We start from the raw sequence: 24,796 nt of genomic DNA, 5'->3' as shown, positions 1-24,796 counted from the left end.
AAAGATGTTGAATATAAAACTGAGACACAGTTGCAAGGCACCACTATTACTTGTTTTCAGCATGGGCTTTACATTCTACCTTGTGTTGTTCTGTGCAACCTGACATCTGTGACGAAAGGCATGGAGCAACTGTAACCAGCACGAACTCTTTCTCCTACCTACAGTCCCTCTCTTCCCTGTGGGATCTTCTACATCCACTTCTACTCTATCATCTCCTGGTCAGAGAAGTTTCCTCCCTCCGAAAGTCCTTTTTGAAAACAGCATCACTCCAGACTTGCAGTCAGATGTGCTCCAGACATCAAGCGTGAAATGAGCATGCTGGACTGACACCCACACTGCGAGAAGATGGCACTTGTTGCACTGATATGTGGCACTTGAGCTTCCGCCACATTCAGCCTCTCCTCCCCTTCTGCCTACGCCCCAGGGATCAAAGGTTCCTGCCCCATTAGCATCAAAGCCCTTCACGTTCCCCTACCAAGAAGGGGAAAGTCCTACATAACCTCCCTCACCTCTTGTCAGAAGCAGCGTGATGCATACACTCAGATATAGAAGTGCAACAGGTCATAACCACGAACTGAGGTGGCACTGCTGGAGCGTAAATCTGACATCAGAGCAAGACAACTTTTATTTTTTTAATTATTATTTTTATCCTTTTTCTCTCCAACAGGAAAAAAACTACATGTGAGCTGTTTCAACTGCAGTCACAAACTAAATTTAATGCGCTTACCAATTGACAGTAGCTTCCCACTCTGGTGATCACCCTTATGCACAAAGTCTCCAATTCTACAGTTGCCTCCATGCGGAAAGGTTCTTCTAGTCTTTTTTTGGGAGATAGCTTTCAGAAGAAAAAGATTCAGGCTCCAGAGAGATTTTCTGACCGCATTAACAAGGCTCAACCGCTTAGAAAATGATGCGTCCATTCAAACAAATGCAAGATGAGCACCCGTGACTTTTCTGTTTAGTTTCAGGGAATTTTGTTCTCCTCTCTGGAGCATCACCTAAGTAAATACATTGCTGCCAAACAGCAAAATGCAGGCTTCCCAGAGAGGTTACGGAGTCTCCATCCCTGGAGAGTCCAAAGCCATTTGGTTGCAGCCCTGGGCAAGTGGCCCCAGGCGGCCCTACATGAGAAGGGGAGGGACAAGATGACCTCCAGAGGTCCCTTCTGTGCACATATCGAATGTGGTAAAGACAGACTTGAAAATTATTTTCCAAATTAACTGATTTGGAAAAAAAAGGAAACAGGATAGGTTTTTTTTTTTTTTTTTTTTTTTTTTTTAATTCTGAAGTTCCTAAATAGAATGCAGCCATGAGAGAAATCAGTTTTCACCTCAAGAGCTCAGTTTTCTTTAAACACGAACTCAATATCATCCATCAGTGACCAACACAAAACTGGCCCTGACCATCCATTCTTCCCTCATACTTTCCTATCTGAAGCGACTACCATGGCTATTACAGAAATCCTAGCAGTCATCTTCTGAAAAATGTATCTTCCCCTAACACTAAAACCAGTGAGAATTTCCTACCTTAAATGTCAAGATGATGAGAGAAGCTTCTGACCTTCCCTTCTTTAGAAAGCACAAGCCAGACATGAGGGACTTTTGTTTTGCGTAGTCAAGGCTTTCTTTTGCCATGATTTGCTAAAGAAGAAACCCAGCTTCTGGAAAAACAGTAGCAGTTGGTGACTACATGGGAAAACAGCCATTTTTATTTTTATTTTTTTAATTAATGCAGTTTATTTGGGGATATCTAACTTCACTAGACGTTATCAGGAAATAGCAGTTTTCTCTGAATATATTCATGTCTTGGCATTTAACTTATTTGAACACTACGCAGCAATAACTGAATACTGCACAGCTTTTAAGAGGGAAAGAGGACAAGATTACTCATCAATATTTGCCCAAGTATTAGAATTCGAGAATTTCTTAATTCCTTGTTTCTGAAGGGAATATTACAATTCATGAAGATCTGTAGGAAAAACAAGTAGCTGTCCCACTTGTATTTCTAGATCAATTACGAGTTCTGTAGACCAGATATACACAACCTAGGCAGGCATTTAGGTAGTTCCAAACCACAATCCAAAATAAAGCCTTAGTTTGTCTAGTGTTTTCTACAGAGGTTTTCCAGGAATCGTGTCTTTGCACTATCTTGAACCACACACACACAAAAAAAAAAGAAAACATTCACATTTTTCTGTTTCTTTTACATAGGCTGAAGAAATATGACCACACTGGAGAAATTAAGGAGGGAAAGCTGAAATACAGAAGCCGACAGTCGGATTTAAATTAGAGCCTTCAACAAAGAGATTTTAAGGACTGTCCCCATGACATAGCATTGTATAAATATTGACAGGGAGTGGCAATCTCTCAGTAAGCAAAAACCCATGCGCTACAAGATTTTGAGTATCAGAATAGACTTTGACCTGTGCTTTGACCAGCTGGTGCTGGTCCTGTGGCAGCTTTCCCTTAGCAGAACAGGCAGCTAACCAGTCGGAGCAACTGCTGCTTATCCAGATCACCTCTCCAATTCTGCAACCTCAACACCTTAAAGATGCACCTCAGCATGGTGCTGCTCCACAGCTGGTGCTGTTTGGATATCCATCCATACTGAAAAGCTCAAGAAGCAAACCGACTGAAGATTACACGACGAGACAGCAAAGAGTCTCAGCACAGCAATACACCAAGATCTCCAAAGCATTTTTATTTCCCTGAAGATCATGTTTCAGCTCTTGTTCGAGCACTGTTTATCCGAACGTGTATCTCAGCAGACTTCTCAGGAAGATGACAGTACTATTTGCACTTGTTTTTAAAAGTGCTATAATTGGGTGTTGCCTGCATAGCGTTTACAGCTTTATGAGTATTGTCTCATCACCCTTCTGGCTTTATTGCTGCTTCAATGAACAAATGAAGGCAGAGGCAGAACAGTTTTCAAACATTCTCCGTTTCTGTTCTCAAAGACGGAAGTTCAGCTTTCCTGCATGCCCATTTAGAGCTGCAATTTCTTGATGACAAAGGAGTTTTGATAAATTGCATCAAGTAAAGGTCAGAAGAAATAGAAGGTTTTAAATACATGTTTCAGAACCTCTCAAATTTAAGATAAACATCCCGTATTGAGATAAACATCTCAGTATTCCTTGGTAAGAGACCTAAAAAAAACTTTATTTTCATGTAGTGTTAAATTACATCCTAGGGAATTCTGCTAACACCAACTGTGAGGCTACCAGTATCACTTGGTCCTAGAGCTCCTAAATATTTATTAAGTTCTCAACAAGTGGCTCCCAAAGCTATCGTCTTCCAAAAAAATAAAATCAAATCAAAGAACTACATACCCACAGGTTGATTTTCAATTTGTCCAGCAAACAAATTCCAGGTGTTTCCCTCTTCCTTCCTGCCACCCCCAAAAAACAAAAATATTCCACAGTTGCCAGGGAAAGGACATTGTAAATGCTCTTTCCAAGTAAAAATGTTTGTAAGCAAACTATTAAAGGGTTTTATTTTTGTGTTTTTTTTGTTCCTCCAGTGGTCTTGCTGAAACATGTCCTAAACAACTTCCTATTATTCCTGATTAAAACTTTTTACAGGAAAAACAGTAATTAAATGCCTACAGCCTCTAGTATTACAAGCAGAGGGATCACTCAGTTAACAATTCTTGTATAAGACCTACCATACACTGTGAATCAAATGCTAACGTGATAGTCCCACCATCTTTACTACTACTCTCTAGGGGCTTGCGTAATATTAAAGACTCCTAGAAGGTGCAACCTAAAATGCAAACCCGGCTCTTGTGTTTCCAAAGCCGCCTTACAGTTGCATTTTACCTTTTATCATTAACTTCACATCAACATATGTATTTCGTAATTCACAGTGATGAGTAGAGAGCATTAACCTGCACTTATACACAAAGCTTGGATACGGTAACTCAAAGACCCAGAATTACAATTCCAAGTCAGCCAAAAGTCTTATTTTATACCTAACTGAAGAAAAACCACCACATCTAAACAGCCACAGTGACGTGTCCAAAGAGACTGTCAACTTCAGGATGCTTTAAGTAGTCTGCAGGTCGTTCAGAGTAGTTCACGTTTTGAAAATGTTCAAGCTCAGCTTTGCCAATCTTCCATGCATGAACTTCATTAGCAAAAGAGAAAGCTTCTCACATACTTAGTTTCTTCAGCATTTTATCACTCAGATTCTCAGAGCACAGTTAGCATGTTTTCAGAGAAGGTGATTTCAACAGTTATTTTTACAGGTAAGAGCTCCTGAAGTAAAGGTACTTTGACTTGCATTCTTTACTCCCCTCCCCATTTATTTACCAAGTGTTTAACCACAAGGTCTCCAAAAATGCTTTCCAACAAGTTTTAAGTGGAGAAGATAAAAAGAGGTTTAGTAACAACAGAGATTTAAACTCCAAATCCTAAAGTGCATGAGATCTTCTCACCTCCTCCAATGCAAGACAGATGAACATGAATTCATCTGTCCAACTATTAATTAGACATAAGAAAACCAGGTGAATCAATGTCTGCACTTGTGCATTTTTGTTATAACAAAAAATGGAAGACACTAGATAAACCAAGTTTGTCATGAGCAGCAGTCACTGTTACCAGCTGATTTGAAGCTAAACTGCTGAGCAAGTGAAACAGGACAGCTTTGGAGGCTGAGACCATCTGAAGTCTTAAAATCAACTACTCAAGTAATTGACGAAATATTTGAATAACCAAATTACTCAAGTGTCCACATAAAACGTAGAAAGATTCTTTCAGAGTTGTTAACAGAGCAAAGAGAGCATCAAGAAACTTCTTCATGAGACTTTGTTAGTTACTTTTCAATCAATCACACGCATAAGCAGACTCAGGTCAAGATGTGCCCCTGTACATCCACAGATCATATCCCTCCCTCCCCACTTTCCAAAACCTGGAAGCCTATGAACTGCAAGAATTTAGTGAGGAACACCGAGGAAAAAAATGTTGTTATCCCAAAATCATAAAAGCATTCTTGGTGACTGTTATTTTCTCCTGCTTAACAGCTTTAATGGAACACTAAGCTGAAGATAAAAGGGACACGGTTTAGTGGGTGACATTAGTAGTAGGGGGATGGCTGGACCAGACAATCTTGAAGGTCTTTTCCAACCTTAATGAGTCTATGATTACATTGCCCTTATCTGCATTTAGCACTCCAGTGGTATGCACCAGTACCTGACCGTCACACACCCTACAGCGTGACAACTCATCTAGCACAGCCTTCACAATCCTTATTAGGTCTTTCCAAGGCACAGAACGCTCAGACGTGGCGTGTTGCGAGAAGTACTACGTGATGCTGCGGCACATACTTCACCAGGAACACAGGCTCTAGCCTCCCCTTGGCTCACGGAAAGGACAACCTGTCTATCGTTTCCCAGCCTCGTGCTAAATCAAGCCCACAGAAGCCACAAAGATGCAAACAAATTTAGTTAAACAGTTGCAACTTACAGTTTTCTTGCTTCGCTTTTATTACAACCCTGTTTGTTTTTCCTTTCTCTTATGTACTTCTCCCTCCCGTGCCTCAGCTTTATTAATTTCCTTCCTGCGCCATGTAAATTGAAGTCCTCACTAGGTCTCTTCCGTTTGCTCTGTTGTCACAGCTCCTCTCCCACACCTTCCTGAATCTGTAATGCACCTTCCTTTCTAGCAGACCTTCTCCCCACCTGCCCTTCCCCCAGCCGTCTTTCCTTATTGTTCTCACACTACTTCACATATAAATTTAGGATGCTTCTAGCACACAGAAGCTAGCTTATGACATTCACCACAAAATAAAAAATAAAAAAGGGGGTTACAAAACTGGTTTGAAGTTTATTCCATACCTGCCTTCTACTCTACAGGGGCTACAAGCTGATGAGGGATGGAGGGATGTAACAGCAGGAGTGGAAACGAGATAAAATAAAGCTAAAGGGTAGAAGTAAAAAGCTGATCTTAGGAGAAACAAAGTGCATTGCTAAGACTGCTCCTCACAACCAAAAGCATGTTTCTTGAAACTAAAGGAACTCCAGCATTTTAAGCCTGTATGTATAGAATATCAGATGCTGAACTTAAAGCATCTGTGCAATAGATGCTTTCTATCAGCCATACGTTACAGCTCCGATGAGTTACCTAACACCATTGCTGAGAAGTGAAAAAGTAAAACCAATTCACGCCTTTACTCAAAAGAAAAAGGGTGTTAAGATTTTAAAGATGTTATAAAATCAGATAAACATTTTCATTGACTCTGATTGTATAAACTTGTTTTTGTTTCCTTTGTATTTGTACTGGGCGAAGAGACTGAGAAGTTTCCTTAGCCTGCGGAGGAGGGGTCATCTTAAAAGATACTTCAGGTGCAGATCAATTACATCTACACCTAAGCATTTCTTCCTTTAAAACATACCCAAACAGACTGTAATAATTTAATAGACACTTTATATCTTGAGCTAAGAGTTACACCGATAGTGTGAATCTCACCACACAGTGGTATAAAATACTTAAACTCTTTAGAAGGGGTTTCATACTTCAATTCTGCAGAAAGAGCCCTAGAACTGATGAGAGATCAAAGTCCAGCCAGAAAGTGATACAGTGACCAAACACACACAAAAGCAACCTAATGGCTGATGGTTTTTTTTTTAGAATATGTACCATTTTTGTTGTAAAAGAACATTACCTGTAACTAGGGCTAACAAAAAGTAATTCTGATTGCTGTAACGTAAGAAGCTGCCTTTAAAAGAATACTCAAAGGTATGCCAAAAATTCCAGAAAATTTCTAAAGTCTCCTTTTAAAGGACATTCTTAAGATCTGAGAGGCAAACATGTTCTAAAACTTAACACAAGCATGACAGGAAGCATCCCAACAAGTTCATTCCCAAAATGACTACAGCTTAGCTCCAAATTCTGACTAAAGCAACAGAAAAGGGCCAAACCCTTAAACTGATTAAAAGATCACGGAGTACAGGTAAAAAAAATACTACCAACTGCATGCCTGATATCTGAAAGCTCATTAGTACTGCTGTAGGAAGGCCCCCCCGAGGTATCGCCAGCATCAACACACATACTAGGAAACTGAGTTGTGGTTAATGTAAAAACTCTGGCCTCTTAATTCTTATACCCTTGACTTCTGCCTATAGAGGCTGGGTGTAATAGAAGATTTGACAGTGCTGTCCTAAGTCATCAGAACTGACAAAGTATACCCTAAGCATCAGATCTGTTCTCATTAGCTGTGGCTCAAAGATGAAAGATATGTAAACTAGATCAAAAGCAGCAAGTTAACTGGAAGATGCAGCGCGCTTTCCTTAGCAGCAACAACATCCGTGAGGCCCTGCTTTTACCCAGGGAGGGAGTTTGAACCTGTCAACACCTCCAAACATCACAAATCAGTAAAAAGCTAGACAGAGTACACACTGTCATGCACTTATGCAGTCTTCCCATGAGGTTCTGTTCACCTCTCCACTGCTTTAGGCTTACATGAGCTATCTGGTAAAAGCTGTATAGGGGAAGACTAAAAATGACTATTAGGAAGCATCTCCACCTCTCACTCCCCCCATAACAGGGGAGTTCATCCTAGGCACCAATTCAATTTACTTGTTCCCTTTGTGACAGCAATAGACAGGGAAGATGGGGACCCAGCTACACACTTCCGAACTTGTATCACTTCCTACAAAGAAAAGAAATTCACTGGTTTGGCATAAAAGAATTACACTTTCCTACTTAAGGATATCTCTAGGCGTATCAAGGTACCCATCTGCATCCTAAATAAATCGACTGGATTTGGCAGACACTTTGGCAAGGTATTTTTTGTAATCAGAACTAAAGTACCACTCACTTTTGTGCAAGCAACTGTCAAATGGTATTGGTTTTGTGTCAGGAAGTGTTGTGTTTTGCTTCCTTATGATGCAATTACAACACTGACAGCATTGCAGAGAGCCACTGAACCATCAGGTATGATCACGTAGGGAGCCAATTAGCAGGCAATTGTCCACCCAGCACACCAACTCTTTTGATATGCATTTAACCCCTCTGCCGTGACTATCGTGCCACCTGCAAGGGTGTATTAATCTTTCAGCTGTATTTTACGTGGCATTAGTGCTTGCCAACGTCTACGCTAAAAAGGAAGCAGTCAGTGCTGCAGTGCTTAACCACAACATGAGAGGACTTCGCTCTTAAAAGGGGTAAACACTTTCAGACAGGGAATTGGTAACAAAGCTATTTACAGTCGTTTGCTCGCACAGGGGACTGGCACTGAGGAATTACAGCTTTGCACAAAGCGTCCGCTGGTGTCTGTGAAGTAGAGAAAGGTGCACGAAGTGAGAGGGATGACAAGCCTGAGGCAGGACCAGGCGAGCTCGTCCTTGGCATGAAATCCACTCTCCCTCGCAGAGAACTTCACGCGCCCATAGCTCAACGCTGAGTAAACAACACACCAGCGCAGAGTGCAGCAGTGACTCAGCCAGCAGCCGGAGATTCAGTCCCACAGGGTAAGAAATTTGGGGCGGACGGCTGCGGGGATGAGCTCCCTACTCACCAGCAAGCAGTCCACGTTCACCTCGGACTTGGGGTCCTTTAGAGTCACGTCGATTTTTTCGAACCGCGCCTCAAAACTCTCCCCCGTCGACATGTTTCCAGGGATTGGAAAGGTCCCCTTTATCCCAGAGCAAAATAAGGTTAAAAATAAAAGAAAAATAAAAGGAAAAAAAGAAGAGGAACACGCACAAAAGAGAAGCCGCGCAGCCCAGGCCGGGCTGGGGCGCGCTCCCTGCGGGCTCCCTTCAGTCCGTGAGTCCCTGAGGCGAGGGGGGCTGCTCCTGCTCCTGCTCCCGCTCCCCGGGGCGCCTCAGCGCCGTGCAGCCGCAGGTTTCCTCTCCCTGCCTCCTCTGCTCGGGCCCCGCTGCCTCAGCAGCCGCATCCTGCCGGCCGGGGAAGGCGCCCTGAGAGCCAGCGTAGCGGTTCTGGCTGCTGCTGCTGCTTCTTCCTCCTCCTCCTCTTTTTCTTCCTCCTCCTCCTCGTCGTTGTCGTCGTCGTCGCCCCGCAGCAGCAGCAGCAGCCGGCGGCGGGTCGGTGCCAGCGTCCCGAGGGCGGCAGCTCTCCCTCCTCGCCACCGCCACCACCACCACCAAAGGGAGGGAAGGTGCAGAAAGCCACGAGCCTGCAGGGAATAAAAAACGAGAAAATAAAAAATAAAAATAAGAATAATAAAAGAGGGAGGGAGCGCTGCGCCCCCGCGGGTGCCGGGCGGGGAGGCGGCTCACCTCACGGCGCGGCGGCCGCCAACATGTCCGCCTTCCTGTTTGAACGGGGGGGGGCGGCTCGGCCAGCACGGGCCGGCGGCGCGCATGCGCGGCGCTGCCCCCCCTGAGGGGAAGGGGAGGCGTGAGCGCGCCGCTCAACGGTCGGAGGGGGCGCGCGCGGCATGGGCCGTTAGGGGCGGTTAGGGGCGGTTAGGGGCGGGGCGGTTGTGCTTTCCTCCCCACACACACACACAGCGCCTTCAGGTGTTAAAATGGCCAGCGCCTTGCTGTAAAGGTCGCTGGAAGCGGTGTGGGGCGGCAGCTACCTGCTAGCTGGCTGCGTTCAGAACAGAACAAGAAACAGCATTCTACCTTTTGGCTTTTTTGTCCACAACTGCCTTCATATATACAGACACATATATATATACACACACATATCAGAGACTCATTAAGGTTGGGAAAGATCTCCAAGATCACCTGGTCCAACCACTAGTTTAATTTACCTGAAAGCCTCATTTTCTGCTATGTTACACAAAACTATGTTGATGATTTATTTGACACAGGTACGTTCATTAGGTCCAACAAAGTAATATGCATATATAGCAATGTATATTGTATAAAACAGCAAATATAGAATCACAGAATCATTAAGAAAAGCCCTCCAAGATCATCAGGTCCAACCATCCTCCTACCACCAGTGTCACCCACTAACCCATGTCCCCAAGCACCACGTCCAACCTCTCCTTGAACACTGCCAGGAACGGCGACTCCACCACCTCCCTGGGCAACCCGTCCCAGTGCCTGACTGCTCTTTCTGAGGAGAAATGGCTCCTCATATACACATACATATATATTTATAAGAATTACATACACTTAAAGGGAAAATGCGTGCTGTAACCGCGTCATGCTCATGTTTGCTTTCCCTCGCCTTGTGCCAGCCATTACCACAGCCCTTAGATTGGGAGGGTTTGGTCGCTCTTGGAGATGGAGATGCTCCATTTCAGCAACCATGGTCCGCAGAGAACACCCCGTGTGCTCCGCCAGCTACGGCATTAGGTCTTGTAATCACTCTGTATGCCATGCAATGAGTTGTCCTTGAAATGCAAAGGAAATGCTCCTTACAGACCTGATATCAAACAAGGTGAAAATCGCTATTAGAGATGCAGAGCCTGATTCGCATCGCTTTTAGGCATCTGGTTTAACCATTAAACATACACAGGTATGATGCTAGGCCTCAGCAGGGTGATTCCAAGCCCCTAGCTGAAACAATGCAAAATTCATGAGGCCTGTAATAGAGAAAGGAAGAGGAGGCCTGAACCCGCAGCTCACAACCCTGAGTCATGCTCCAGATGCTGCTTATGAGTTTTGTCCAATGCATACGTGAAAATATATAGGTGGTCTTGGAAACACAAAACTTCTTCCATCCTTTCCAGGCCTCCTTTCCACAAAGCAATATGGATCGTGCCCCCTCTTGCCGAATGCATCTTGCATCACTTTTTTACAGTGGCCCACCTTTAACAAAACTGCCCAGTACCTACTCCAGCGATTTTGGTGAGGGAAGCTGCTGTGCTTGTGCTCAGCTGCATGCAAACAGTGTATTTTGAGCATGGCTATCGGATTGGGCTTTTCTCACGAGCATGGTAAAGTAAAAATGTCTGTCTGTCTGCCTCAAAATGCAGTAGAATTTGCGTGGGAGGTGCCTCAGCCAGCTGTCTAGGAAACTGTGAGCACTGCTTTGAAAATGTCAAGGGGAGCAAAAGGGAAAATAAAGTCTAATTTTAAAAACAGTTAGGGGTTAAAAGTGTCTGGTGAGATAAAATGCTCATGTTGTAACTCCAGAGTGTAATCTAATAGTTACTGTCGTGGTTTAACCCGGCTGGCAGCTAAACACCACGCAGCCGTTCGCTCACCCTCCCCCCTCCCTCTCTGGGACGGGGGAGAGAAATGGAAAGTGAAGCCCGTGAGTTGAGATAAAGACAGTTTAATAAGACAGGAAAATAATAATAACAAAATAATAATAAAAATAATAACAATAATAATACAATGGTGATAATAGGAAAGTAATAATAGTATGTACAAACAAGTGATGCACAATGCAATTGCTCACCACTCGCTGACCGATGCCCAGCCTAACCCCGAGCAGTCCGGCCCCTTCCCCCCAGCTAGCCACCCCTATATATTGTTTAGCATGACGTCAGATGGTATGGAATACCCCTTTGGCTAGTTTGGGTCACCTGTCCTGGGTCTGTCCCCTCCCAGCTCTTACTGCACCCCCAGCCTGCCCGTTGGCAGGACAGAGCAAAAGGCTGAGATGTCCTTGGCTTGGTGTAAGCACTGCTCTGCAACAATTAAAGCATCGGGGTGTTATCAGCACTCTTCTCATCCTAAGCCAAAACACAGCATTCCACCAGCTACTAGGAAGAAAATTAATTCTGTGCTAACTGAAACCAGGACATCTATCCACCCCTTATTCCATACCATTTATGTCATGCTCAGGTTACACTCTTTTCCATACATTCTAATTAGTCACCTATAGTAATCATGGTAGTGATAACATACAGTATAATATACTATTTAACATGGTACAATTCAGTTCATGGGCTATTCTCACCCAGTATTAAATCTCCTTGAGGTACACACCGGACCTCTCCGTTCTTTTGCATCACCCACCAAGTGTATCCAGGTCCCTGAGCGAAAACAATTCCACGAATAGGTTTGCCTTTTCCTGAGGCAGGAGTAGCCCAGACTGTTTTACCCAGCATATTTTTTACATGCACTACAGGAACTTTATCCCCATCTACAGTACGTAACAGGTTTGATTGGGCAGGTCCAGCTCGGTTGGTAGATCCCCTAGTATTGACTAACCAGGTGGCCTTTGCTAAATGCGTATCCCAGTTTTTGAACGTCCCAGCGCCCATTGCTTTCAAGGTAGTCTTTAACAGGCCATTGTATCGTTCAACTTTCCCGGAGGCTGGTGCATGATAGGGGATGTGATACACCCATTCAATACCATGTTCTTTGGCCCAAGTGTCTATAAGGTTGTTTCGGAAGTGAGTCCCATTGTCTGATTCTATTCTTTCTGGGGTGCCATGTCGCCATAGGACTTGCTTTTCAAGGCCCAGGATGGTGTTCCGGGCGGTGGCATGAGGCACAGGATATGTTTCCAGCCATCCGGTGGTTGCTTCCACCATTGTAAGTACGTGGCGCTTGCCATTGCGAGTTTGAGGGAGTGTGATGTAATCAATCTGCCAGGCCTCTCCATATTTATATTTCAGCCATCGTCCTCCATACCAAAGAGGCTTTGACCGTTTGGCTTGCTTGATTGCAGCACATGTTTCACAGTCATGAATAACCTGTGCTATAGCGTCCATGGTCAAGTCCACCCCTCGATCACGAGCCCATCTGTATGTTGCGTCTCTACCTTGATGGCCTGAGGTGTCATGGGCCCATCGGGCTATAAATAATTCACCTTTATGCTGCCAATCCAAGTCCACCTGAGCTACTTCAATCTTAGCAGCCTGATCCACCTGCTGGTTGTTTTGATGTTCTTCAGTAGCCCGATTCTTGGGCACATGAGCATCTACGTGGCGTACTTTCACAGCCAGGTTCTCTACCCGAGCAGCAATATCTTGCCACAATGCAGCAGCCCAGATGGGTTTGCCCCTACGCTGCCAGTTGTTTTGCTTCCATTGCTGTAACCATCCCCACAGGGCATTTGCTACCATCCATGAATCGGTGTAGAGATAGAGAACTGGCCATTTTTCTCGTTCAGCAATGTCTAAAGCCAGCTGAATGGCTTTCACTTCTGCAAACTGACTCGATTCACCTTCTCCCTCAGCAGCTTCTGCAACTCGTCGCGTAGGACTCCATACAGCAGCCTTCCATCTCCGATGCTTCCCCACAATACGACAGGACCCATCAGTGAACAGGGCATATTTCTTTTCATTCTCTGGCAACTGGTTGTATAGTGGGGCTTCTTCAGCACGACCCACCTCCTCCTCTGATGATATCCCAAAGTATTTGCCTTCTGGCCAGTCCATGATCACTTCCAATATTCCTGGGCGACTGGGGTTTCCTATTCGAGCCCGCTGAGTAATCAGTGCAACCCACTTGCTCCATGTAGCATCAGTTGCATGATGCGTAGAGGGGACCCTTCCCTTGAACATCCAGCCTAGTACCGGCAATCGGGGTGCTAGGAGGAGCTGCGCTTCAGTACCGACCACCTCCGAAGCAGATCGAACTCCTTCATATGCTGCCAATATCTCCTTTTCAGTTGGAGTATAGCGGGCCTCAGATCCTCTGTATCCTCGACTCCAAAACCCCAGGGGCCGACCTCGAGTTTCCCCAGGTTCTTTCTGCCAGAGGCTCCAGGTGGGGCCGTTCTCCCCGGCTGCAGTGTAGAGCACATTCTTTACATCTGGTCCTGTTCGAACTGGCCCAAGGGCTACTGCATGGACTATTTCCTGCTTGATTTGTTCAAAGGCTTGTCGTTGTTCAGGGCCCCATTCAAACTCATTCTTCTTACGGGTTACTTGGTAGAGCGGGTTTACAATCAGACTGTAATTTGGGATGTGCATTCTCCAAAACCCCACAACACCTAGGAAAGTCTGTGTTTCTTTTTTGTTAGTTGGTGGAGACATAGCTGTTATTTTGTTGATCACATCCATTGGGATTTGACGACGTCCATCTTGCCATTTTATTCCTAAAAACTGGATCTCTCGTGCAGGTCCTTTGACTTTATTCTGTTTTATGGCAAAACCGGCTTTCAGAAGGATTTGGACTATTTTCTTCCCTTTCTCGAAAACTTCCTCTGCTGTGTCACCCCACACAATAATGTCATCGATGTACTGCAGGTGTTCAGGAGCTTCCCCCTGCTCTAGCGCAGACTGGATCAGCCCATGGCAAATGGTAGGGCTGTGTTTCCACCCCTGGGGCAGCCTATTCCAAGTATATTGGACTCCCCTCCAAGTGAAGGCAAATTGTGGCCTGCACTCTGCTGCTAGAGGGATGGAGAAAAATGCATTAGCGATATCAATTGTGGCGTACCACTTGGCTGCCCTCGATTCAAGTTCATACTGAAGTTCCAGCATGTCCGGCACTGCAGCACTCAGTGGTGGCGTGACTTCGTTCAGGCCACGATAGTCCACTGTTAGTCTCCACTCGCCATTAGACTTTCGCACTGGCCATATGGGGCTATTGAAAGGTGAATGGGTCTTGCTGATCACTCCTTGGCTCTCCAATTGACGAATTAGCTTATGGATGGGAATCAGGGAGTCTCGATTAGTGCGATATTGCCGCCGGTGCACAGTTGTGGTAGCAATTGGCACTTGCTGTTCTTCGACCCTCAGCAACCCCACAACAGAGGGGTCCTCTGAGAGACCAGGCAAGGTAGATAATTGTTTAATGCCCTCTGTCTCTAAGGCAGCTATACCAAAAGCCCACCGGAACCCTTTTGGGTCCTTGCAATATCCTCTTCTAAGATAGTCTATGCCAAGGATACATGGAGCATCCGGGCCAGTCACAATGCGGTGCTTTTCCCACTCATTCCCAGTCAGACTTACTTCAGCCTCCAATACAGTCAACTGCTGAGATCCTCCTGTCACTCCACAAATATAGATGGGCTCTGGAGAAGTTGCAGGAACTGGGACTGGAGCGGCTGCAGGAGCTGGAGCTGGAGCGGCTGCAGGAGCTGGAACTGGAGCGGCTGCAGGAGCTGGAGCTGGGGCGGCTGCAGGAGCTGGAACTGGAGCGGCTGCAGGAGCTGGGACTGGAGCGGCTGCAGGAGCTGGGACTGGAGTGGCTGCAGGAGCTGGGACTGGAGTGGCTGCAGGAGCTGGGACTGGAGCGGCTGCAGGAGCTGGGACTGGAGCGGCTGCAGGAGCTGGGACTGGGGCGGCTGCAGGAGCTGGGACTGGAGCGGCTGCAGGAGCTGGGACTGGAGCGGCTGCAGGAGCTGGGACTGGAGCGGCTGCAGGAGCTGGGACTGGAGCGGCTGCAGGAGCTGGGACTGGAGCGGCTGCAGGAACCGGAGCTGGAGCGGCTGCAGGAACCGGATCTGGAGCGGCTGCCGAGTCCACCGTAGGGGTCACAGTGGCCGTTGGATCTGTCACAGGGCTTGGAGTGGCCGCAGGGTCTGTCACTAAGTTGATAGCAGTATCAATGGCAGCTCGATAGGCATGAGCCAGGCCCCAGCACGTTACAATGATTTGTGTTACTTTAGAACTGCCAGAATCATGACACCTTTTTTTCAAGCATTCTGCCAGTTTTTGAGGATTTTGCCATTGTTCAGGGGTGAATTTCCAACACACTGGGGGTGCCAACTGCTCTAGATGCCTGCCCATATCCGCCCATACTCCCTGCCACCCACAACTATCCTGCCTCTGGGCACATCTCCGGAAGAGCTTCCCAAGTAGTTGTTTAACTATAAGCAGAATCTGAAGTGCATTCATGAGGCAGAACAACAAGACTATGGTATTCTGAGTATTCCAGAAATATTCAATATCTTGGAGAGCTATTGTGACAAGCTCAGGGGATAAGAGGGTGGTGAAGGAGGAAGGCAGAGTGACCCAGGAGGATACAGGGGTGGTGAAGGAGAAAGGGAGAGTAAGCAAGTAAGGAAAAATATCCTCCCCTTTCCCCTCCACAGATTGACTCCCTAATGGAAAAAAACAATAGGTATAATTGCTAACAGTTTCCAAGATACTGTTTCCAAAGTACAGAGTCGACGATGTTACTGAATACAAATAACAAGTTAGAGTCATGACCAGGTATCTTATCGTCTCATAAGCCATTGCTACAACACACAGCACCATAATGATCTGAAACCAGGGCCCGGAGAGAATAAACAACACGACAGAGAGCAAATACGGAAAATAATGTACTATAATACTCAATTTGGAAAACAGGCGCAGCAGAGTTGAGATTAAAGCAATCAGCATTATGACAAGTGACTATTAAGCAGGTCTAATCCTTACACCAATTTTAGTTTAACACACTCTGGTCAGATCTGCCGTTATCTCAACCTTTCGGGCCCCACGTTGGGCGCCAAAAAGGCTGTCGTGGTTTAACCCGGCTGGCAGCTAAACACCACGCAGCCGTTCGCTCACCCTCCCCCCTCCCTCTCTGGGACGGGGGAGAGAAATGGAAAGTGAAGCCCGTGAGTTGAGATAAAGACAGTTTAATAAGACAGGAAAATAATAATAACAAAATAATAATAAAAATAATAACAATAATAATACAATGGTGATAATAGGAAAGTAATAATAGTATGTACAAACAAGTGATGCACAATGCAATTGCTCACCACTCGCTGACCGATGCCCAGCCTAACCCCGAGCAGTCCGGCCCCTTCCCCCCAGCTAGCCACCCCTATATATTGTTTAGCATGACGTCAGATGGTATGGAATACCCCTTTGGCTAGTTTGGGTCACCTGTCCTGGGTCTGTCCCCTCCCAGCTCTTACTGCACCCCCAGCCTGCCCGTTGGCAGGACAGAGCAAAAGGCTGAGATGTCCTTGGCTTGGTGTAAGCACTGCTCTGCAACAATTAAAGCATCGGGGTGTTATCAGCACTCTTCTCATCCTAAGCCAAAACACAGCATTCCACCAGCTACTAGGAAGAAAATTAATTCTGTGCTAACTGAAACCAGGACAGTTACTAATCCGGTGAACACTCATTCACGTTTGCTCTTGAAACATATTTTCATGAGCTGCAGTCAGACTGTTTGTATCTTTATGATAAGGAACATGCGTATTTCTAGCTTTGGACACTTAGGAACCATCTGAAGTTCCATCCTAGATAAGCAGTCATAATGCATTGAACACAACGTCTTGCTTTGTTTTTGCTTCCGGATAACAAATAAACTAAAAATGGATAATTTCTGCTTCCTGTGTTTGTTGCGTCCCAGATTTTGGAATTTAGCTAGCTTTTGTTGAGTGAAATGGCAATTACTCGACACATGTTTCACCTGATAACGCTGAGCTGATTAAGCTTGCAAGCCTGAAAGATCTTTTTTTCTCTCTTCAAAAGCATGCAGCCTCTGATACGGGAAGGTGTCTCTGCGTTGGCTTGTGTCCATGCTTTGTACACAGACAAACTGATTTCCTCAATAAAACAGGAATCGTAGTCCTCACATGCATGTTATCTGCCTATTTTGTAAGATATTTAAATGCCTCTGTTATTAGTGTGATACAAATATGTGCAAAATTTGACAAACGTGTCAAATATGACAAATATTGAAAATTATGTCAAATTGACACTGACTTAAGAGCTGATTGCTTGACAGAGATCACAATTTCCTATTAAATACAAAAGTCAGTAAAACAATTACCACATTATACAATAAAAAATACATGTAATAGCATTTATCACGTAAATAACATTCTTGTACTCTGCAGTAATAGGACTTCAAATCATAGCAGGTTTCAAGGTCACTTTCAGGACATTAGCAAAAAGCAAGAGCAAAACAGCAGTGGAGTACGTGGCAAATATTAGCGGGGCCCTCTCTGAGCAGGCACCGTGACTCCCCACACTGTCACGAAAAGAGCTAGGGACGACTAAGAGAGAGACCCCGTAGTAAGGTTAAAGGCCATCTTGATTTCGATTTCTTAGGTTGCCGACTGTGTGTCTTTAAAAAGAGTACACCCACAGAAAGCGAGAGAAGGCGAGGATTCGCTAACTTCTGATGTAAGTACTGACTTCAGAAGAGTTACACAAGGCAGAAATAAGTCCACATCCTGTTCACCATATTAGGCCAAGTTGGTAACGTGGGATCTACCTTCACATTCAACTTCCTATTTAGTCAGCACGAAACCTGCAGCAGTTAAATCACACTACATGAAGCCTGCCTTTGGTCCACCACCCTTTTTCCTTGTTTGCCATACAATATTGACTCAGGTTTGCCTCAGCTCTAGTCTTCAAGGCACTTAATGGTGTGGGCCAGTATCTCTTGAAGCTGAGTTGAAGGCTGTGGACAGCACACACAGTCCTTAAGCAAATTGTTTTGACAAACTGTGCACCAGAAAGGCCTTTGACAGGCACTCTCAGTATTTCAAGCAAGGACTGGTGGCACTCAGTGTATCTGAACTGCCCTTAGGTAATGACAAAGTCACACCAACACTGAGCTCTGTGTACCTGCAAAATCTGAAAAAAGGCTGCGCTAGGTGGCGAATGCTGGTAGCAATAGTAGCTGGAGGCTAACCGAAAGCTCCAGTCACGCTGCTGGCCGCAAGTCTTCCCTTGCAGGCTGCATGCTGGAAAAACTGAAGGAATTACAGACTGTAGGTTAGAAGTGCGAGATGCTTGAGGTAGTGAGCACATTAAAAAGTGGCACCAATGGGAGTGAGAAAACTGAGAAGTGACAGATATTAGTCGTACTTAACACTTAGTACAGGAGGAAAAGGCATTTTGGTTCTTCCAGGATGAGGAAAAATGTAGGAAGTAGAACAGAATAGAAATAGAATAGAATAGAAATTTCCTGGACAATAAAAATTGCTAGCAAGAGAAGACAAATTTGGATATAATCAATCAAAAGAGAATTTGGCTTGGATATACTCAACCAAAGTACTATCTTTCAAACCTCTGTAGATGCTGAAACTTTGCAGTATATACCTATATAGACAATGTGTGTCATTAATGTTAATAAAGATGGAGGGCTCCAGGCACATGACCTGGCATATTCTGATGTGTCCCAGCTCCTGGACAAAGTTTCCTGCTCTTTCCTCTTCCAGCACCGTGCACCTCCAGGCACAGCGGCACTTCTGCTTTGAGCTTAGCACTGGAAACCTGGGGAGAAACCAGGGAGAACCTGCTCCTGCAGCCTGCATGCGGTGAGTGATGAATAAGAAACAGGGCACCTGGATCTTTCTTGGCTTCTCTTGAACGAGCTAGAAAAAAAAATCACCTTTTGGAAATTTTGCAGTGTCCCGGTGTGGGCCACTGAAAACAAAGCGTTGCAAACCGGGAAGTGAACTGGATGGGATCGTCTGCTCCAGTGCAAACACAGATGCGTCTGCTGCCAGAAGACAAGGGCATGGTTGTATAAACAGCTCCACGTAGACCCTCCCAAAGCAACTTGTGCTGCATCTGGGAAGGAGGGGAGCTGTGAGCCCGGAGAGAGATAGCAATCCACAGGGTAAATATCTGGTCACCAGATGGCTCAGGCCAATATCAACCGCGAATGCGTATGCAGCGTAGGCTCCCTGTGCTTTTATGCTTTAAAAGCACAGAAAAAATACTGTGACCAATGTATGGCAAAAGCTCACAAAGCGATTTTAAATCAAATCAAAACAAAATTCCACTGGAATGCCGAAAGCTTCATACCTCAATAAGGACTATTTCCGTGGCAAATACTGTTTTCCCACTGAAGCCACTTGGTGGGTACAGAAAACGTTAAGATGCCAGAAATTCTTCTTCTGCCCTGGGAAAAAAGCTTTTTTATTTTCACTGTCCTGGAGCTTTAAAATGGCACAAGTACTTTGTGCCTGAAATCTTCAAAAACCCAAACAAACTCAACTCTCAGTCCAAACAAACAAACAAAAACAAAAAACACACATGGAAAGCTTTAGCCTGAAAAAATGGTTTCAGAAAATTAGGATTATATTAAAGCAGGAGCTAAAAAATAATCTCCTCATGGTATCATCTATCAGGGTTTAAAACAACAGGGAATTATTTGTATCTTTTTATTTACATTATACGTAGAGTGATTACAGTCATTATAGACCTCTTTGTAGATTAAGCTATCATGAGTCTGACTTTCTGCTATTAATTTGTTAGCTATGAATCATCTACAAGATTAAGAATTGTTCTTCCTATTTCCTCAATTCTTACTCCTAAGCTCTGTCCCAGAACAATTTTCTCCCACCCCACCTTATTCCTACTTCACCCACATACACATATCACATTTCCTGTGGCTGGATTTGTTCTGCAGTCCTTAACTGAAATTGTTCTTCTGAAGGCAATAGTTGAAAAGTAAACCAGGCTGAGTTTAAAAGTAAATTAGCTTTGATTCTCCTGGCTTTAGTTTTATGTATATTGTCCTAAATATCTACACTGCCTGTAAATGCTTTGCTCTTTTGCTGAAGACCGTGTCAAATCCATTAAAAAAAAATGTGTTTTTATCTTGGGCCTGGGAAATATTTAACAGTTTCAGGCTTCAGCAGATAATTAACTTTTACATTGCACATTCTGTAACTTTGCTGGAATAAAAGGTGCTGGCTTTATATGACCCTTCTGTAGACAGAATGATGGAAGTCGCATTTCTTGACACTCATCACCATCAAAAGTTTTTCAAGACAAGTTATAGACAACCTTTTAATATCATGAAGTTTCATGTGATTGTATATAGTTTACGTCTTACTTATGAACCTAAAACTTCAGACATGCAAATGGCACCATGTGTGCAGTTTTTAAAAATCCACGTTTCAACGGACTGCCTGTGAGATACTTAAAAAAAGATCATTTTAAAACATTTTGTCACCAACAAATAGTTTGAATTCCTGTCAACTGCAGGAATTATAAATGAGTCAATTTAGCAATTTCTGGGGGCCTTAAATAGTTAAATTACAGCAACTGAATTACTGATTTTGTTCATGCTCAGGACATTCTTGAGTTCTTCTGCTAATCTCATGCCACTACGGACAGTCACCTAATTGTTATTTTACACCAGCATGACCACTGTAGTTGTGTTTCTGGAGCTCTATACACTTACAGCACATCTGTATGCTTCAAGGGAATCTAGTCTTAAAGGACAGAGAAGATTTTCATTTGATTTTTATTATAATTCGTCTTTCATTTGACCATAACAATCCAAGAGGTGTAAATGGAAGTCTTATAGGTATGAGCATACACGGAAAACTGCATGTTTGAAAGTATGGGTGAGGTTTCTTGGGTCTAGAATCAAAGGGTTAACCTTGCTTTTTCTTCTCTCCCTCCCCTCCTCAGAGATAAAAGACACCAAACTTCCTACCTCTTGTTGCAAAACACCCTACATGTCTGTTGGGTAACTCAGCTCTTACTGCTTGGAAGGGGGTAATTTAATATCAGCTTTACCTCGTTATTACTCTGATTGCTTCAAGTCAGCGGTACTGCCTCAAACTGGTTCAAAAGGAAGAAATGGGCTCAACGATTCCTAATCTGATGAGAGCAAAACCAGCCTGACAAAATGACAACCAAGGGCTAGGACCTGGCCTCTTCCTGAGGTTCATTTCAAAAGTGGAGTAGACCCAAACACGTCCTTAACTTCAAATTTCTCAGGCAGAGGGAAAAAAAAGAGCCAGCTCAACCTACTTTTTCCACAGGGCCCAAGTTAGCCCAGGCCTGGAGAATGGCAAAATCATCCCAAACTGTCCCTGAGCGCGTGGGGCACCTGGCGCATGTTAGGAGAGCTTCCAGCCAGGCTGGTGGTGCAGCCACCTCTCCCTTGGGCACGGAGCAGGATTTCAGCCCCCCAAGGGAGGTTGGCCCCACCTGCCCAGCACAGCCTGCCAGTAACACCAAATCCACAGCAAACTACCCAACCCTATGGCAAATTTTGGATTTCCCTGCACATTTAATGCATGGGGTGGGTGAGCGTGCAGATAACAGGCATTATTCTGAGCTTGGTAATAAGGAGAAAGCAAGGAAAAGGGGGGAAAAAAAAAGTGTTTGGAATCAGTCTAAAATACTTGTATGAACTTAGTTTTGTGTGCCCTACATTTTGGCTGGAATCTCTTCACCTTTCTGGAGGACCTATGTCAGTAAGAAATTTTTTGAAAGGGCAGAGGGCTATTTAAAATCCTGTGTCCAAATCTTGTGCTGTAATCTCCTGAAAAGTCATGTTTATCCTTTCCTTCAGAGCAGATGCCTAATGACACAGAATAACATTTCGGAGTCTGACATAAGAATAGATTAGGCTGCCCTGTAAAGCACTGGATTAAAAAAAAAGTACAAGCTGATTGACTCATTCATGGCCTGTGGCCATACAAATGCTTGCCAAGTTGCTTCTAGACAAAGTTGTGGCACCTTCACCACAGAAACAAAGGGCGGTGTGGCAAGCAGAGCTTTCCTTCAGGACTCTTGTGAAACAAACACGTACCCATGAAAATGCATATGCAAAAGCAGTGTTTGTAAAGAGCTATGTTATGACACTTCCGTAATCACATATTCCTCTCCATATGACCAATTTCTATGAAACTGTAGAGTAATTCAGCGCTAAAATAAGTGCTTTTCCACAAATTGCTAAAACTACACGTACTATACCCAAACCATCGTGGAGTCTGGGCTTGCTTTTGTGAAAATATCTTGAATTTATCTAACTTTAAGGAGTTCCCAGCACTCCGTTGCTGTGACCATGCCACGACTTCATGCTGGTTATGCTATCCGTGCCATAAAACAGCCACAGTAATCCCTGAACCTGCAAATACGTGTGCTGGAAAGGGAATTACAGCTCTGCCCTCACAGGCTTACCCAGGCCAGCTTCGAGCTAGCTACCTGAGGTACCGACAGCAGGGAAACCAGCCTCCGGGAAACATCTCATTGCTTGTTCTGGCCCCAAAGCCCGTCTTGCTGCAGCTTTGTGCAGCTGTGCTTTAGCCGCTGGACTGCACAACCACATCTGCCAGCCGTGTAGGGCACAGATAGGGTAATGCCGCTACCCTCACAGGAGGGTAAAACGATGGGCCAGGACTTAAACCCAAGGCTTTTTCATTAAACCAACCCCTGGCTTCGCAACAGTCTGGTTCCTTGTCCTTTCAGTAGTTTGAATGTAGCGATTGGAAATGTAAATCCAACCAATTCTGAAAATTCGTGCAGTTGTAGCAGTCAGTGGTCACTGATGTTATCTGCACTGTGGGGAAATACGCCGAGAATGTCTTGTGGCCAATATTTTTCCTATTTGATGACCACATGATTATTTTTGGTTAGCTGCTACTATTTCCTTCTTGAGTCATTCCTGCAAGGCACTGAAACACTGCAGCCAGCAGTGACTGTGAAGATCTCTAAATCAGATTTGCAAACCCTCATCGAGAGCATCCTCTGCTGAAAGCGCCTGCGTCCTGCGTTTTGGCACTGCGAATACTCCCCGTGTTTGGCATCTCGTTCAGCATCGCTGAGGCTGGAAGAGCAGTGGGAGAAAGCTGTCAGGAAGGAAAGGGAAAGGAGGGAAGAAACGCCAGCCTCGTGCACAGGGGGGAGATGATCTGCTCCTGGCCGGGTGGAGCTTGGTGCTCCCACCCATCCCCAGCAGCTGTCAGATCGTTTTACGGGGCCATCTTTGTAGCATCTTCATGAGTACGGTGGGGCTGCCTGGCTCTTCCAAGCACACTCTCTGCTTCTGACTTGGTCATGTCCTGAGCAGGCTGTTGCAAAACCCCGCAGACTCCCCAAAATGACTCATGTCTGCAGGCATGGATGTCTGCACAGCGGTGTGGAGCTGCGCAGGAAGCCCGGGGGCCTGCCGCCTGGCACAACGCAGCAGCTTGCTCGCTAAAAGGAGCATCTCAGTGGAGCAGCCAGGGGCTAGGGGCTCTGCTGGCCAGCTTCCACATGACATTTAATGGTTTCACCGTGATCCCACAGCACCGCAGGGGCTGCCCCTGTGAAATAAGTCCCCACTCGCACCTGCAAGTAATTCCCCCCAGGGATGTGTGGTGCTGGAGCGTGGTCTGCCCTGTACCCCCAGCTCCCTGGACTTTGTTTGTGGCGTATTCTGAGCTGGCAGGTTTGAGACCCACAGTGTGCAAGACTTGTCCCGCACACAACATCCTACCCCGGGAGAAGTAGCTCATACATTACTCATACATAATTTCAAAACTGTGGGTAAACTGGATGGTTTCTTGCTCCCGTAGACGTATGACTTCATCCTGTCTGTCTTGCCGACTTGCTACACGAGCGCTGCCAGATCTGCATGACGCTTCTGTGTGCTCCAGCGGCAGCTACGCGCTGCCTTATCGCCAGCTGAGCACGAATTCCTGCCTTATCACCTGCTAAGCTGAAGGATCAGTGCGTGCTGAAGTGGAGGAGCTGTGTGGGATCTCATGTTTGGTATCTGCCGGTAAATTAACCGCAGCCAGTTCCAATAACCTGGCTTTTCTTAAGATTTTGTTTTGGTTTATTTTACTTACCATTATTTAAACAAACAACAACAACAACAACAACAAAATGATTGGTATGACTAAATCAAAGCCTTCAAAAGCCCTGCAGACTAATACAGTAACTTTGCTGTTACTGTCACTAAGGGATATGAAAACCTTATGCAACCCAGTCCATTTGGAGCCCTACAATTTACACTCACTAAATTCCTAGCACCAGAACTATGAACAGAAATTGTTGCCTCCTGCCTTGTGTGCTTCCTCACTCTGCTTCCTAGCACCTCTTTCCAAGCCTGTATTGAACGATCGCTTTACTTACAGAAGATAACATCTATAAGACTCGTCTGGATTTTTTTTAATGTTTGTTCTCCTGTCATTGCGTCAAAAGAAAATAAAAAAATAATTACAAAGCAGCTGCTGACAAACTGATATTGAAAAATAATAGATAAATTTAAACATCTTTCACACTCAGTAGCTGCTTCTAGCACTCTGCCTTTATCCTCAGGCTTTAATTAA

The 24,796-nt window shown here is 45.0% G+C and overlaps 1 protein-coding gene and 1 long non-coding RNA gene across 5 annotated transcripts in view; one reads left to right on the top strand and one right to left on the bottom strand.

Annotated features, from left to right (window-relative positions):
- ROCK1 (Rho associated coiled-coil containing protein kinase 1) overlaps positions 1-9,392 on the bottom strand; it is an 87,310-nt gene extending 77,918 nt beyond the window's left edge. For 2 of the 3 annotated variants that reach the window (XM_068671481.1, XM_068671482.1), the window contains exons 1-2: positions 9,238-9,392; positions 8,514-9,134 (exon numbers count right to left, since the gene is read on the bottom strand). In XM_068671481.1, coding sequence (XP_068527582.1) covers positions 8,514-8,606 — 93 coding nt within the window. In that variant the 5' untranslated portion in view covers positions 8,607-9,134; positions 9,238-9,392. Of the gene's footprint in view, positions 1-8,513; positions 9,135-9,237 lie in introns of those variants that run through there. The other variant, XM_068671483.1, reaches the window with a different exon arrangement.
- An 11,491-nt stretch (positions 9,393-20,883) lies between these two features.
- The window catches only part of LOC137850928 (uncharacterized), a 12,220-nt gene continuing 8,307 nt past the window's right edge, over positions 20,884-24,796 (top strand). Inside the window, exon 1 of one of the 2 annotated variants that reach the window (XR_011092908.1) lies at positions 20,884-24,243. This is a non-coding gene — a long non-coding RNA (uncharacterized lncRNA). The remainder of the gene's footprint in view (positions 24,244-24,796) is intronic. The other variant, XR_011092907.1, reaches the window with a different exon arrangement.

Source organism: Anas acuta, chromosome 2 (genome assembly GCF_963932015.1).
Source record: "Anas acuta chromosome 2, bAnaAcu1.1, whole genome shotgun sequence".
Taxonomy (NCBI): domain Eukaryota; kingdom Metazoa; phylum Chordata; class Aves; order Anseriformes; family Anatidae; genus Anas; species Anas acuta.
The sequence above is the reverse complement of the archived record's forward strand: the minus strand, read 5'-3'. Positions and strand labels throughout refer to the sequence as shown.